This window comes from Phoca vitulina, unplaced genomic scaffold (assembly GCF_004348235.1).
Source record: "Phoca vitulina isolate PV1807 unplaced genomic scaffold, GSC_HSeal_1.0 scaffold30, whole genome shotgun sequence".
NCBI lineage: Eukaryota > Metazoa > Chordata > Mammalia > Carnivora > Phocidae > Phoca > Phoca vitulina.
In genome coordinates, this window is record NW_022589733.1 from 1,119,393 (window position 1) to 1,135,918 (window position 16,526).

Here is a 16,526-nt window from a genome sequence, read left to right on the forward strand (position 1 = left end):
GACCAAATGGAAGCAACTGCTCTGCCTCTGAGCTACTTGTAGCATGAGGTTTGTATGTCTCATCAAACCATCCAGAGTTGCCTACACTCACATCTTAGCCCTTTTGGCCTATAAGCTCCTTTAACTTTTGTGCCTCCTGGAGCACCTACATGGGACTGTGTGCACAACTGACATTCTTTTTTTTTTTTTAAAGATTTTATTTATTTATTTGACAGACAGAGACACAGCAAGAGAGGGAACACAGCAGGGGGAGTGGGAGAGGGAGAAGCAGGCTTCCCATGGAGCAGGGAGCCCGATGCGGGGCTTGATCCCAGGACCCTGAGATCATGACCTGAGCTGAAGGCAGATGCTTAATGACTGAGCCACCCAGGCGGCCCCACAACTGACATTCTAACAAGATTTGCTGAAGCTCTAGTTCTACTACCTAATATAATTTCAAGGTTTGTTTTTTTTCTCTTAGTGAATACTACAAATTGTTTGCCCAATCTCTAAATGAAAATAATCCTCTATTTTACAAAACCTATACTTTATCTGAACTAATTAATATTGAGTCTACATTTCTCTTAATTTGTACCAGTGACGTATTAATTGTTAACATGGGTACCTTACTGATCCAGCTGTTTTACAGGAAGAACAACACTTAGTCTCTACTGTCCAACAGCCAACTTATTAACTTTCTTTAAAGACAATAATAATAAAAAAGACCAAATCAAAATCTAGTCTCTTCTTGATGATTTTTCTCCTACTACATTGCTTTACTAGGTTTAATTCAGCAGGCTGCCACTACTTTCAAGATCAGGAGACATACCCAACTTCCCTAATATATAACAACAGAGAGTTAGACAAACTGGGGAAACAGAGTAATATTTTTCAAATGAAAGAACAAAACAAAACCACAGCAAAAGAGCTAAATGAAATGAAGATAAACAGTATGCATAAAGAATTCAAAGTAATGATCATACTTACAGGGCTTGAGAAAAGAGTATAGAATCTCAGTGAGACAAGAGATTAAAATATAAAATGAAACCAATTAGAGAGGAAGAACTCAATAACAAATTAAAAATGTACTAGAGGGAATCAATAGAAGATTAGAAGAGGGAGAAGAATGGATTAGCAACCTGGAAGACAGAGTAATGGGAAGCAACCAAGTTGAACAGCAAATAAAAAAAAGAATAATAAAAAATTGGAATAGACTTAGGGAACTCAGTGACATCATCAAGTGTAATAACATTTACATTATAGGGATCCCAGAAGGAGAAGAGACCAAGGGGCAGAAAATTTATTTAAAGGAATAATAGCTGAAAACATCCCTAATTCAGGGAAGAAAACAGACATCCAGATCCAGAAGACACAGAGACCCCCAAACAAAATCAACCCAAGGAAGTCCACACCAATACACATAATTAAAATGGCAAAAAGTACTGATAAAGAGAGAATTTTAAAAGCAAGAGAAAAAAAAAAAAGAAAAAAAAAAAAAAAAACCAAACCAGTTACATTCAAGGGAAACCACATAAGGCTATCAGCTGATTTTTCAGCAGAAAGTTCATAGGTCAGAAGGAAGTGGAATGATATATTCAAAGTACTGAAAAGGAAAAACCTGCAATGAAGAATATTCTACCCAACAAGGTTATCATTCAGAAGACAGAGAGAGATGAAAAGTTTCCTAGACAAACAAAAGTTAAAGGAGTTTTCATCACCACTAACCCAGCCTTCTAAGAAACGTTAAAAGGGAGTTTTATGAGTGGAGAGAAAATGCCACAATTAGGAGTAAGCAAATTATGAGAGTAAAGATTTCACAGGTAAATACAAACAAAATAAAAGCATTAGATTAATCACTTATAACACCAGTACAAAGGTTAAAGGAAAAAAGCAGTAAAATCAATTATAGCTATAAAAACCAGTCAAGGGATTCATAAAATAAAAGGATGTAATGTATGACATCATATATAGAAAACGTGGGGTGGGGAGCAGAGTAAAAATTTAGTGTTTTTAGAATGGGTTCAAACTTAAGTGACCATCAACTTAATACAGATTATTGTATGCATAAGATGTTATACATGAACCTAATGGTAATCACATAATCAAAAATTTATAATAGATACACAAAAAATAAAGAGGAAGTAATCTAAGCATATCACTAAAAAACCCCATCAAACCACATGGGATGACAATAAAAGAAAGGAACAGAGAAGAAAAACAAAAACAACTGTAAAACAAGTAACAAAATGGCAGTAAGTATGTGCCTATCAATAATTACACTGAATGTAAATGGGCTGACTATATACTCCAACTAAAAGACATAGGGTGACAGAATGGATAGAAAGGCAAGATGTATCTATATGTTGCCTATAGGATAATCATTTCAGACCTAAATCCACATGTAGACAGAAAGAGAAGGGATAGAAAAACATTTACCATGTAAATGCAAGTGAAAAAAAAACAAAAAACAAGAGACAAAGAAGGACACTATGTAATGATAAAGGAAACAATCCAAAGAGGATCTAACAATTGTAAATATTTATGCACCCAACATTCTAGCACCTAAAAACATAAAGCAACTACTGACAGACATAAAGGAAAAATCAACAGGAATACAATAATAGGGAACTTTAACAGCCTACTTACATCAATGGATAGATCACCCAGACAGAAAACCAACAAAGAAACAACAGCTTTGAATGATATGTTGGACTAGATAGATTTAACAGATATATTCAGAACATTTCACCCAAAAGCAGTGGAATACTCATTCTTTTCAAGGGCACATGGAACATTCTCCAGATTAGATCACGCACTGGGCCATGAAACAAGTCTCAATAAATTCAAATAGACTGAAATCATATCATGTATCTCTTCTGACCACAACAATACGAAACTAGAAATAAGTCACAAGAAAGAATCTGAAAAGGACACAAATACATGGAGGCTATATAACATGCTACTGAACAATGAATGGGTCAAGGAAGAAATCAAAGAGAAAATAAAAAAATACATGCAGACAAATGAACATAAAAACACAATGGTCCAAAATCTTTGGGATGTTGCAAAAGTGGTTTTAAGAGGGAAGTTTATTTTTTAATTTAATTTAATTTATTATTTAATTTATATTATTAACATATAATGTATTACTTGTTTCACAGGTACAGGTCTGTGATTCATCAGTCTTACACAATACACAGCGCTTACCAAAACACATAACCCTCCCCAATGTCCATCACCCAGCCACCCCATCCCTCCCACCCCCTTCCACTCCAGCAACCCTCAGTTTATTTCCTGAGATTAAGAGTCTCTTACGGTCTGTCTCAAGAGGGAAGTTTATAACAACAGAATCCTCAAGGAACAAGAAAAATCTCAAATAAACAACCTAACCTTACACATCAAGGACCTAGAAAAAAGAACTAAAGCCCAAAACCAGTAGAAGGAAAGAAATAACAAATATTTGAACAGAAATAAGTGAAATAGAGAATAAAAAAAAACAAAACCCACAATAGAACAGATCAATGACTCAGAAGCTGGTTTATTAAAAAGATCAACAAAAATTGAAAAACCCTTAGCCAGACTCATCCAAAAAGCAACGCTCCCAAAGAAAGAGAGAGAACTCAAATAAACAAAATCAGAAATGAAAGAGGAGAAATAACAGCACAGAAATACAAAGGGTTATAAGAAAACATTATGAAAAATTATATGCCAACAAATTAGACAACCTAGAAGAAATGGATAAATTCCTAGAAACCTGTAACATCCCAAAATTGAATCAGGAATAGAAAAATTGACCAGACTGATTACCAGTAGTGAAATTTAATCAGTATTCAAAAAACTCCCATAAACAAAAGTCCAGGACCAGATGACCTCACAGGTAAATTCTACCAAACATTAAAAGAAGAGTTAATACCTATTCTCCTCAAACTTTTTAAAAAAATAGAAGAGGAAGGAAAGTCACTCAATTCATTCTATGAGGCCAGCATTACTAATAACAAAATCAGACAGACACTACAAAAAATGAAAATTATAGGACAATAACTCTGATGAACACAGATGCAAAAATCTTCAACAAAATATTAGCAACCTGAATCCAACAATACATAAAAAAAATCATTCACCTTGATTAAGGGGATTTATTCCAGGGATGCGCAGGTGGTTCGATACATGCAAATCAATCATTGTGATATTATCACATTAACAAGAGAAAGGATAAAAACCTAGTAGTCATATCAGCAAATGCAGAAAGAGCATTTGAGAATGTACAATATCTATTCATGATAAAAACTCTCAACACAGTAGTTTTAGAGGGAACATACATCAACATAAGAAAGGCCATATATGAAAAACCCACGGCTAATATCATATGCAATGGTGAAACACTGAGCTTTTTCTCTAAGCTCAGGAACAAGACAAGAATGTCCACTCACCACTTTTATTCAACATAGTACTGGAAATCTTAGCCACAGCAGTATGACAAGAAAAAGAATAAGGTATCCATTGGTAAGGAAGAAGTAAAATTTCACTATTTGCAGATGCCGTAACACTCTTTCTATATAAAACTAAAAATGAACCAAAAAACTACTAGGACTGATAAATGAATTCAGTAAAGTCACAGGATACAAAATTAATATACAGAAATCTGTTGTACTTCTATACTCTAATAATGAAGTAGCAGCAGGAGAAGTTAAGAAAACAATCCCAATTACAACTGCACCAAAAACAGTAAAATACCTAGGCATATACTTAACCAAGGAGGTGAGTGACCCACACTCTGAAAACTATAAAACACTGATGAAAAAAACTGATGATGACACAAACAAATGGAAAGATACTCCTTGCTCATGGATTGGAAGAACCAATATTGTCATCATGTCCATACTACCCAAAGAAATCTAACAGATGTAATGCAATTCCTATCAAAATACAAACATTTTTCACAGGACTAGAACAAACAATCCTAAAATTTGCATGGCACCACAAAAGACTGCAAATAGCCAAAGCAATCTTGAGAAAGAAGAAGCAAGCTGGAGGTATCATAATTGCAGATTTCAAGATACAGTACAAAGCTGTAGTAATCAAAACAGTATGATACTGGTACAAAAATAGGCACATAGATCTTTGGAACAGAATACAGTCCAGAAATAGACCCACACTTATATGGTCAATTAATCTATGAAAAAGGAGGCAAGAATATACAATGGGAAAAAGTCTCCTCAACAAATGGTACTCCATAAACTGCACAGCTACATGCAAAAAGAGTGAAACTGAACCACCTTCTTACACCATACAGAAAAATAAACTCAAAATAGATTATAAGGACCTAAATGTGAGACATGAAACCATAAAACTCCTGAAAAGAAAATAGGCAGTAATTGCTTTGACATTGACTGTAGCAACATTTTTCTAGATATGTCTAGAGAAAAAGCAAGAGAGAGACAAGAGAGACAAAAGCAAAATTAAACTATTGAGACTATACCAAAATAAAAAGCTTTGAACAGTAAAGGAAACCATCACCAAAACAAAAGGCAACCCACTGAATGGGAGAAGGTATTTGCAAATGATATCCAATAAGGGGTTAATATCCAAAATATATACATAACTAATATAACTCAACACCAAAACCCCAAATAATTTGATTAAAAAATGGGCAGAGGGCCTGAACGGACATTTTTCCAAAGAAGACATAGATGGCCAACAGACACTTAGAAAGATGTTCAACATAAGTAATCATCATGGAAATTAAAACCGCTGTTAGATACCACTTTATACCTGTCAGAATGCCTAAAATCAAAAACATAAGAAATAACAAGTGTAACAAGTGTTGGCAAGGATGTGGAAAAAAGGAACCTTCTGTGTGTTGATTGTAATGCAAATTGGTGGGGCCTCTGTGGAAAATAGCATGTAAGTTCCTCAAAATATTAAAAATAGAATTACCATATGATCCAATGATTCCATTACTGGGTATCAATCCAAAGAGAACAAAAACACTAATTTGAGAAGATATAAACACCTCTATGTTTACTGCAGCATTATTTATAATAGCCAAGATATGGAAGCAACCCAAGTGTCCATTCATAGAGAGATAAAGAAGCTGTGGTATATATACACAATGGAATATTACTCAGCCATAAAAATGAATGAGATCTTGCAATTTGCAACGACATGGATGACTCTAGAGGGTATAAGGCTAAGTGAAGTTAAGTCAGAGAAAGACAACTTTTGTATGATTTTACTCATACGTGGAATTTAAGAACAAAATGAACAAACACACAAAGAAAACAGAGACAAATGAAAAAACAGCCTCTTGGGTGCCTGGGTGGCTCAATCGTTAAGCGTCTACCTTCAGCTCAGGTCATGATCCCAGGGTCCTGGGATCGAGCCCCACATCGGGCTCCCTGCTCCGCAGGAAGCCTGCTTCTCCCTCTCCCACTCCCCCGGCTTGTGTTCCCTCTCTCGCTGTGTCTCTCTCTCTGTCAAATAAATAAATAAAATCTTTAAAAAAAAAAAAAAAAGAAAAAACAACCTCTTATATACAGAGACGAAAACAGTATTTGCCAGAGGGGAGGTGGGTGAAGGGATGGGTGAAACAGATAAAGGGTATTAAGAGTACAGTTATACTGATGAGTACTTAGAAGTGTATAGAGCTGCTGATTCATGACATTGTACACCTGAAACTAATATAACACTGCATGTTAATTATACTTAAAAAAAAAAAATCTAACCTAGGGAAAAAGAAAATCAGCCTAGGCTGAGAGGACATCAGACACTTAAAAGTACTTAATAATTTTATATACACCTTATATTTATGTGTAATGAGGTTTTTTATCCTCCAGATGGATACAGATTAATCAAAATGATTGATTTTCTCATTTCTGATACCTCAGGATTCACTTTAGGTATTGTTTCCAAGGCCACCTAAAAACAAATGTCCCCAGCAGGGGGAAATTTAATTTACAGTAATTATTGAGTATATAACAATCATATTTCTATCATCAGTAAAACAAATATAATTGCATTTTTTAAAAAGTAGAGTAAACAAAACTAAATCTTTCTGGTTTCATTGTCCTTCTCCCTTTTCTCATGTTAAAAAAAAAAAAAAAGGATAAAATTGCTTACTGTAGAAGTCGCATTTAGAAGCCCTGATCTTGTCTACACATAGCTTTTCCACTCATCCGAGTTTTCTTCTATGAAAAAATTTGAGTCATGACCAACATCACTGACTATGCTTTAAGAGATGGCTGATAACGAATTTCCTTCCATAAACCGTACGGTACATTTTTTGGGATCTGCTTATTTTTCATCTGTATTTTAATAAAAACCTATAAAATGGTATGGGTTCAATTTGGATTGAATAAAATACAATCATTAGTAAATAGATGGGAAATCAAGAGATCTAAAATTAAAATTTGTTAAGTGTCTACTGTGTGCCTGACATTTACATACATTATTTCATTTAATCTTCACAAACATTATATGAAGCACTCTTATTCCTGTTTTGCATATGAGGAAAGTGAGGTTTAAAACTTGACCATTACTTGATGGATGTCAGTCAGTTGGCCAATTTGGCCTGTCCTCAAATTCTGTCTTCTATTATGTAGCCTGAAATTTAACTTTAAGATCTGGAGTGTTCTATTCTTCATTAATTAATATTTCATATAGTCTACATCAAGCTAAAAGTAAAATAAAATAAATCATGACATCAGTTTGGGACTCTTCACCTTGCAATTAAAAAAATACATATATTGGGAAAGACTCCTTAATCCTGGTCAAGTTGGCAGTAAGTTTAGTGTGTGTTGTTCTTGTTTTTTTATATAAGCCTGAAGGCAAGGAGGAAAAATTAGTCTTTTAAAAAGGGTTTTCTTCAATAAACCATCATGCTGACAAATTAAATGACAGTAACCTCTCTCAACAGCTGACAAGCCTAGCAGGGGCCCTGTTAACATTCGCATTAGGGCAGACTGATTGGTTTAATTGGCAGTCATGCCTAAAAACCTGCAGAGGAATTGATGCTGAATGAATCATTTCCTTTAGCAATATTCAGCAGTTTGAATGCAGCAATGCAAACAAAGGCTCTTAAAGTTGTTTTATTTATTGTTGAAAGCAACCGACCAAGTGATTACTTTCATTTTATATTCTAAAATTGTGTGCTTGTACTGAAAGCCATCATTTAAAAATGCTTCAAAGAAAAGATTTCTTACCACATTTTCCCATATCTCAAACTGGAAGGTACTAGAGGCAGACAATGTCGTGAGGAATAAATCTAGAAGGAAAATAATAGAATTGTTAAGTTTTGTTACTGATGTATACATTTAAAACAGGAAGAAATGCAATATGTAAAAACAGTTATTAATAGAGTTGTTCTTAAACATATTTTAAATTATATTTTAAGGAGCTTGATCCTGTCAAAGAAAAGAAAGCAGATGATCCTGTACTAGTACGATTAAGGAAAATGAATTTAAAGGGAGCATTTGGTATTACTCCCTCAAAAGCATTCTTTATTTTTAAGAGCAGTTATGCGTACTAACCTTTTTATCTTACACATTTGTATTTTAAGGCAGACTATATGTTAAACAAAATATTCAAATCAGAATCACATTGTGCTTTCTCACCTAAAAGCTATGCTTCCCTATATATCATAGTTGGGCTTAAGCATTATTTTAAATTACAGTATCATAGCATCCAAAATCTTTAGTACTCATGTTAAATGATCAATAAACTGTATTTCAAATTTTGAATAGTAGAATTACCTTCATATAGTTCAACTAAACAAAATTTGTTTTATTGGAAAGTGCAAAATTTTTAATATAATTTGTTGAAAAGTAATAGGTTGACAGTCAAATCTAACATCCTATTAATACAAAAGCCAGATGAACTGCAAATCTATTCTAGTAGCAGTATTTATTATGTTTGCATAATGGCAATTTTACTTAGCAAATACATAAAATTTCAAAATGATGAGCTGACTCATAAGAATATTAAAATAACATTATTCTTTTGTGCTTTAAAAAATGGAAATTATTCAGAGTGATATGTAGACCATGACTATTTTAAAGAAAAGGTTTTTTTGCCCCATTAAATATGTTTAAGAAAACTATCCTTCACATTTTAATGTGTTTTTTGTAGAGCTTTCATATGAGTTTAATGAAGCTAATTTATGTAATAATTATAATAATTTTCACAGAAATCCCCAGAAAGCTAAGTAATTTCTTCATTGTTATAATTAGTTGTACTCAAACTCCTGATTCCAAGTAAGTGGAACTATTCTTTCTGCCAATATATCAAATCTCTGCATTTATTTTTACCACACTAAGGATGCTTTGCCTGTGGATATACAAATGTAGTCTTTTATGAAGGTAATTTCTTTACTCTGTCAAACACACACTCCCAATGAAATGTCTACTTCCATACTCATCTAGGAAAACTCCCAAACAATACCTGAGATTTGTGAGATGATGTACCTACAGCCAACATCCTCTCCTTCTCCCATGTATCCTCCACACTGCCATCAGCATGATGAAAAAATAAAAATGCAAATTTGATCTCATTCCTTCTCTTCTAGGATCTCTTCTCCCCATGTGAAGAAGCCTATTTAGCTAAGTTTCCATGCTCATTTCCGGCTACTCTCTCACAAGAAATTGACTCTCTGTAGTACCCTTTTATGTTACAGCTGTGTGATGTCCCCACGGTTCCTGAGGCCCTTCCTCTCCCTAGGCATAGCTTTCCCTCCATTGTTATTCCACTATGATATCTCAATCGACATGGTTATTACAGATCCTATGATATTCCAGTTTCATATCTGTCTTTCCTGAGCTTCTTGAGGGGAGGAGTCATTCCTAATTGGTTTTTGTATCTCTGTGGTTTCTATGCACTTGGAAATAATGTGCTTGAATGACTGTTTTACAACTAAATGATACCATACACACACACACCACATATATACACATATACACATCTACAGACATATATAAGAGTGTATGTGTATATATATGGTATTTAGTTATGTAATATATATATGGTGGTTCTTACAATTTTGCTTGGACTGTCTACAGATAGTTACTCCATTACATCTTTAAAAAGTGTCTTGGGAAAAGAAGGGTTTTATGTTAGAGCATTTCATTAAAAATAAGTATGACTGATTATAGTGACTTCTGTCTTAGGAATGTTCAAAAGCTGTTAGTTTTTATCTGAAAATGTGGGTAATCAGCATAAAAAAGTGATTAGGGATTAACAGCCACAGAGATTTCTAAGAATCACTTAGAGCCATGTCAGTGCAAGCTCTGAGGTATTTGAAAGAAGACAGACAATTACACTATTATTATATAACACAGGTGAACTTGTTCAAACTGAAAACATTACAGTGTTGAAATTCTGAACGCATTTGAGAATAAATGAGGAGGCATCTTTCCGACAAGGGATCACAGGCTCGTTGCCCTGATAAGCCAGCTAGCTTTGTAGGATTGGAAGAGCTATTTTGTTACCACGAATGACCAAGCAGGGATAGTTAGAAGGGAGGGGAGGGTGGTTACCAACAATCTATCACCATTCCTGGAAAAACAACACAAAGTGTTTTTTTCTGTTGGCATTGCACTAGTCTCAATACGTTTGCATAAAGGGTGATAAATTATGAGCTTTCTGCTCTTTCCATTCATAGTTAGAAAATTTAACAACTATAACCACAGTGTTTGCGGATTCTATTTTCATAGCTTCACGAGCTATTTATTAAGATTCTGAAATACAGTAAAGTGAGATGAGGGATTGGAAGTACCTTGTATAACAGATTTAAAAAATTCATTTCACAATTCAATTATGTAAAAAGATTATAGAAAAAAAATGGTTCATTATGTGGAGAAATAGAGACAATTAATAACAATTCAAGATGAAATCATGCCTCTGACTTTGAATGAAATAAGAATGAAATAACAGCTAGAAAAAAAAAATTTAGTCAATAAAGCAACCAAGTTCTCACCCTCCTACATGGGTAAGAGTAATTCACACAATATAATGAAAGGAAATGTACCCAATGAAACTGTAACAGATGCTGTGACATGCCACCCAGACCTCCTCTGCATGAAAGACTTATTCCTTCAGCTTGTTGGAAATGCAGCTGGCAGACAGCCCTATGCAGTTGTCCTTTCTGAAACAGCTTTGGGTGAGAAGAGCTGCCCTGCCAAAGGTTAATCCCTTTCTGCACTAGCCTGTATTCAATAACTGGTCAGTTCAGAGAAATAAAGGCTAGAGCCCACCACCATCACTCAGGACAACTCTGCAGGGCCACAGCACATTCAGAAGCCCAAGGTCTGGTAAGGCTTTTATTTGACACTAAATCATAGCCCAATCTGCTTCCTTCCCATTTCCTCCAGCAGTACTGACTACAAGAGCACTCCCTAAAATTAAAATTCTTGCACACTAGTTTCCATTTCAGTCTGTTTCCCAGGAAATGCCGTCTACAACCGTTGATACCAAAAGTGACTGAGAAAGCAAATACTAAGATTTTGGAGTTGGATCACCTCAAAAGTGGCTGCTAATAAGGATTCTTTCAGTGGGGTTAAGCAGTGCACAGATAGCTATACTATATTTTACTGGTATTATTGGGATGCTATTTTGGTGGAAGGGAATGCACTAGTGGGTGTGGTATTTCAGGCTTTTTGAGAAATATGACATAAACACTAACTATAAGCACAATGGAATTAGATGGCTATTGCTAAGCTTACTTGAAGAAACAGCAGAGAGACACAAACGCTGAGCACAACTGATGAGAAAGTAAAAGCCATGTGTGAAAGTCAGAGGGCCTCCTGGGTAGCATCTAAAGAGGTTCTCATCTCCTGCAGTAGGAGGGCAAAAATGAGCTGAAGACTAAGACCAGGATTTAATGGTAAGAATAGAAGATCTCCCAAGAAGGTTAAATTCTCAGCCTAAGCCGGTCTGCTATGTTAACTGGGAAAGAATGATACTTGACTCATAAATTAGGAACATCTGGGTGATGAACCTGAAAGTCTTTCACCCTCAGATTCCCCTGAGCCATCAAAGCTTGCATAAGTGGCCCACTCTTCACTGTTAAAGGCTGATATTCACTCCCGTTTGAAAATGATGTTTTCCCTAAAGGCTAGTGTTCTCTCTTGTTTAAAGATGATGGAGAAGATTCTGCTACCATTGGGCAACATGCTCCAGATTTCCTACAATTTGTCTCATCTTCTCTCCTGGCCACTAGGCCACAAAGTGGGGTTAAGTTACAAAATAACCTGGCCAGGAATGTGATGTACACATAAAGGAAAAAGGAACTATAGCCTGAATTAAGTCCAGGACCTAGCTAACATGTAGTGGCAGGAGCCAGGAGAGTATGCATGAGACTATATTCTGAGAGTGCTTGAACAAGATAGGGGTAAGGGGTGGGGCAGGGAGAATGAGATGTGGGGTGGGGTAGAATAAAGAGCTGGGGTTGGCAAGGTGATTACATTGGATCCCTTCCATCCTAGAAGAGGCAGCAATTCCCTTTACAGGAGTAGACCATACTCTGGATATGGGTTTATTCTTCCTGTCTTGAAAACTAAATTTTTAAAATGCTAATAGAAGCAGTATGATGATAGCTGAGATCACTGGTATTCACCTGAAGAAATAATCCTTAACAAAAGATCATATCATGAGTTAGTGAAAAATTTAGGATATAAACCCCAAACTCAATTAAATCCTTTTTCATTAGAGTCTTGTAACAAGTAAAATAGTGAAACTATTCAATGCACATGCACTTTCTTCCCCAGAAAATACAGACACATAGTTGAGTAAGTGTATACAAAAACATTAAATGGTATTGCTTCCATTATCTCCATTCATAGCTTGAAAGGATTAAGCTACTGCATTTTTAAACACTGCCAAATGCTGCACAGCCTTCCCTTCAAATGAAAAGCCTTCTGGTTAAAGTTGGCATCAAAAGGAAGCCCACTTAGGAGTCCTAAAAACTAAAATTGGAAGTTTGACTATGCGAACTAAACCATGTTAGGAAAAATCCAAACAAAGCTTTATGATTGTGATCAAAGTTTAAAGTTAGATGGTAATGGGCACCTAACACCCTTTCGATATGCTGTGCAGGAAGGAAGAGATTAAAAACTGTAATTTCCAGCACTGTATCCTTTCAGTGTGAAGTCTTGATGTTTGAAAAAAAAAATTCTGATGGAAGTTTTTAAAAAGTATTCATAATGTCATTTAGAATTCCTGCATAAAGAAATTCTCCTTGAATGATGAAAGTCACTATATTTCCAAGGGAGTAAATATTATGGTTCATTTGGAAAAATACAGTTTATAAGACATTTTTAGTATTTTCTGGAAGCTTCAGGTATTTCCACAAAGAATGGTTCAAAGCAGTCTCACAGTTTGTGCTGTTTTAATCTTGAGCCCGGAGGACATGCCAAGCTCATGTTTACATCTGTTCTATAGTACTGTCCAGTCTTTCTTAGGTCTGGTTATATTAGCAAAGATGAGCATAAGTGTGTAGAATAAAAATATCTTTTCCCTGCTTCCACTTGCTCATAGAAAAGGACACTGAAGTCCACATGACAGCTGAAGTTGTGAAGAAAATGGGCTCTTCCCTTTCCCACCAGTACTCAGAGTTCAGAGGTCATCAATTCACATACTGTAAGGCATGAGGCTCTGACATAAATAAGTTAATGGGTCCTGGTACAATCAAGATGATCAAACAATAAAAAGTCACAGAGCGCAAAAACTGACCATGGATCTCAGGATGGATGAGATGGTGGGGAGTAGTGACCTGGATGAAGCAACAAGAACCTATCACTGACCAAAGAAGACATCAACTAATTAGCTCCAGGCAATTATTGTTATGGAAATACGGTTTTTAAATACGAAAAATTATATTTTAAAAATATTGAAATCTAATTCAAAATATGTTAAGCAGTAAGGGCAAAACACCAAAAACATTTCTGCAGGCTCCAGTTTTAGCCACAGGTACTAGATTGAAACCTGATAGGCTACTGCTTTGCTTACATATCTGTGGGCAGAGAACCAACCCTACTTCCTATATTCCTACGTCAAATAATACTCCCAAATCATATTCTGTACAGATGCACTAAATTTAATAAGAAATGAGGAACCTGTTTAAATGGGTCTCCATTCACAAAACAATGTTTAAGGAAGACGTATAAATTTCTAGGAATCATTTTTCAATTTCAGTTTTTAAAGATTTTTATTTATTTATTTAATAGACCGAGAGAGAGAACATGAGCAGGGGGAGGAGCAGAGGAAGAGGGACAAGCAGACTCCGCGCTGGATGCGGAGCCCAATGCAGGGCTCTATCCCACGACCCTGAGATCATGACCTGAGCTGAAATCAAGAGTCGGATGCTCAACGGCCTGAGCCACCCAGGTGCCCCTCAAATATTTCATTTTTTAAGTTCATACCCTTCTATCTAGACTTCCCTTCCCTTTCTTTTTCTCATTCTGAAGCACTGGGCCCCAAATGAAGATTCACTATACTCGGCAGAGAGCTCAGGCTACCTCAAACTTAAGAGAGTGTACACAAGATACAGAGAGACTTAGACACCATATTCTGGAACACAGGCACACATTATAAGACTGAAAGCCCTCAATCCTGGGTAAACAAGAAACAACTCCCATATCCACCTTCCCTCATCAGTCAAATCATTATCAGAAGTTCTTTTGTTGTAAGGGAAAAAAAAAGATTGGATTTATTTATTTCAGATTGTGTAGGAACACAAGAATCTTAGGTGAAAACAATAAACTTTAAGTAATAGGCTGCTGGCAGCAAATGATGAGGGAGGCCTAGTAAGACCCTAAAATTGAATGTTTAAGGGGATTATAATTTCCATTTGAAGAGGACTATTAACAAATGAAGAATGGATGTATTTCACTGACATTTTTACTATGGGAAATTTATTTTTCAGAACTTGTATGTTGAATTTTTAAGAGAAATGTAATCAAGGTAATTATAAGTTAATGATCTTCAAAGTCTCAGCAATATTTTGAATTCTAGTGTTTTATATATATCTTTCAATTGAAGTCACATATTTCCTCTACTCCTAAGAGGTCAGAGTCTTAAGGAACCTGGGGGAATTTGCAGTTTTAGTGTTATCAATCTTGTAATGTTTTGATGGGTGAACAAACATTATGATTTAAAATTCCAATATGAGAAGACCCTTCATCTTCTAGAAGAGTCCTCTATGTTCCAGAAGGTAAAGAATTCATTAGAGATGATAACACTTAACGATGGAAAGAACTGGAGAACAGGAACTTGGCATTAATTACCACTAAGATTTTCATATTTTCCAAAGTAAATTTACTTGAATGAAGGTTTTATAACACAGATTTTAGAACTGCATTTGCCCTGATGTTTTTTTCTCAGGGCAGTCAAGTCAGCCTGCATCCATTTGGTTTATACAATAAGGCTACCTACTTCCATTAGTCCCTTTCATTCCAAAATTCTGATCCTTTATTACTATTTCCACTTATGTCTTATTTACAAATTTATAAAGATGTCATACTCGCCAATTGCTCAACAGCTGCCTACACAGCACTAACATGGCATGTTGGATTTTTGAATTCTTATTTCCTCTGGATAAAAAGATTGTGTGTCCAGGAAACAACAGATGTTGGCAAGGATGTGGAGAAAGGGGAACCCTCTTACACTGTTGGTGGGAATGCAAACTGGTGTAGCCACTCTGGAAAACAGTATGGAGGTTCCTCAAAAAGTTAAAAATAGAACTACCCTACAAACTAGCAATTGCACTACTAGGTATTTACTCAAAGGATACAAACATACTGATTTGAAGGGGCACATGCACCCTGATGTTTATAGCAGCATTATCAACAATAGCCAAACTATGGAGAGAGCCTAGATGTCCATCGACTGATGAATGGATAATGAAGTTGTGGTATATATATACAATGGAATATTATTCAGTCATAAAAAAGAATGAAATCTTGCCATTTGCAATGATGTGGAGTGTACTGTGCTAAGCATACCATATGATTTCACGCATATGTGGATTTAAGAAACAAAACAGATGAACAATGGGGGAAAAAAAAAGAGAGGCAAACCAAGAAACAGACTCTTAACTAAAGAGAACGAACTGAGGGTTACTGGAGGGATGTGGGTGGGGGATGGGTTAAATGGGTGATTTATATTAAGGAGGGCACTTGTTGAGATGAGCAATGGGTGTTGTATGTAAGTGACAAATCACTAAATTCTACTCCTGAAACCAATATTACACTGTAAACTAAGTGGAATTTTATTTATTTATTTTAAAGATTTTATTTATTTATTTGTCAGAGAGAGAGAGAAAGAGAGGGGGAACAAGCAGGGGGAGCAGCAGAGGCAGAGGCAGAAGCAGGCTCCTCACTGAGCAAGGAGCCTGATGCGGGACTCGATCCCAGGACCTGAGCTGAAGGCAGATGCTTAACCAACTGAGCCACCCAGGCATCCCATTAACTAAGTGGAATTTAAATAAAAACTTAAAAAAAAAAAAAAAGAGCAACCTTATGTGTAGACTTATGTGTAGAAGCAGAAATAAAAAAAGA

General features: G+C 35.5%; 1 protein-coding gene across 1 annotated transcript in view; it reads right to left on the reverse strand.

Annotated features, from left to right (window-relative positions):
- The window catches only part of ITFG1 (integrin alpha FG-GAP repeat containing 1), a 317,151-nt gene that overhangs the window by 208,015 nt on the left and 92,610 nt on the right, over positions 1-16,526 (reverse strand). Inside the window, exon 7 of the mRNA XM_032424181.1 lies at positions 8,181-8,242. Within this exon, the coding sequence (XP_032280072.1) occupies positions 8,181-8,242 (62 nt within the window). The remainder of the gene's footprint in view (positions 1-8,180; positions 8,243-16,526) is intronic.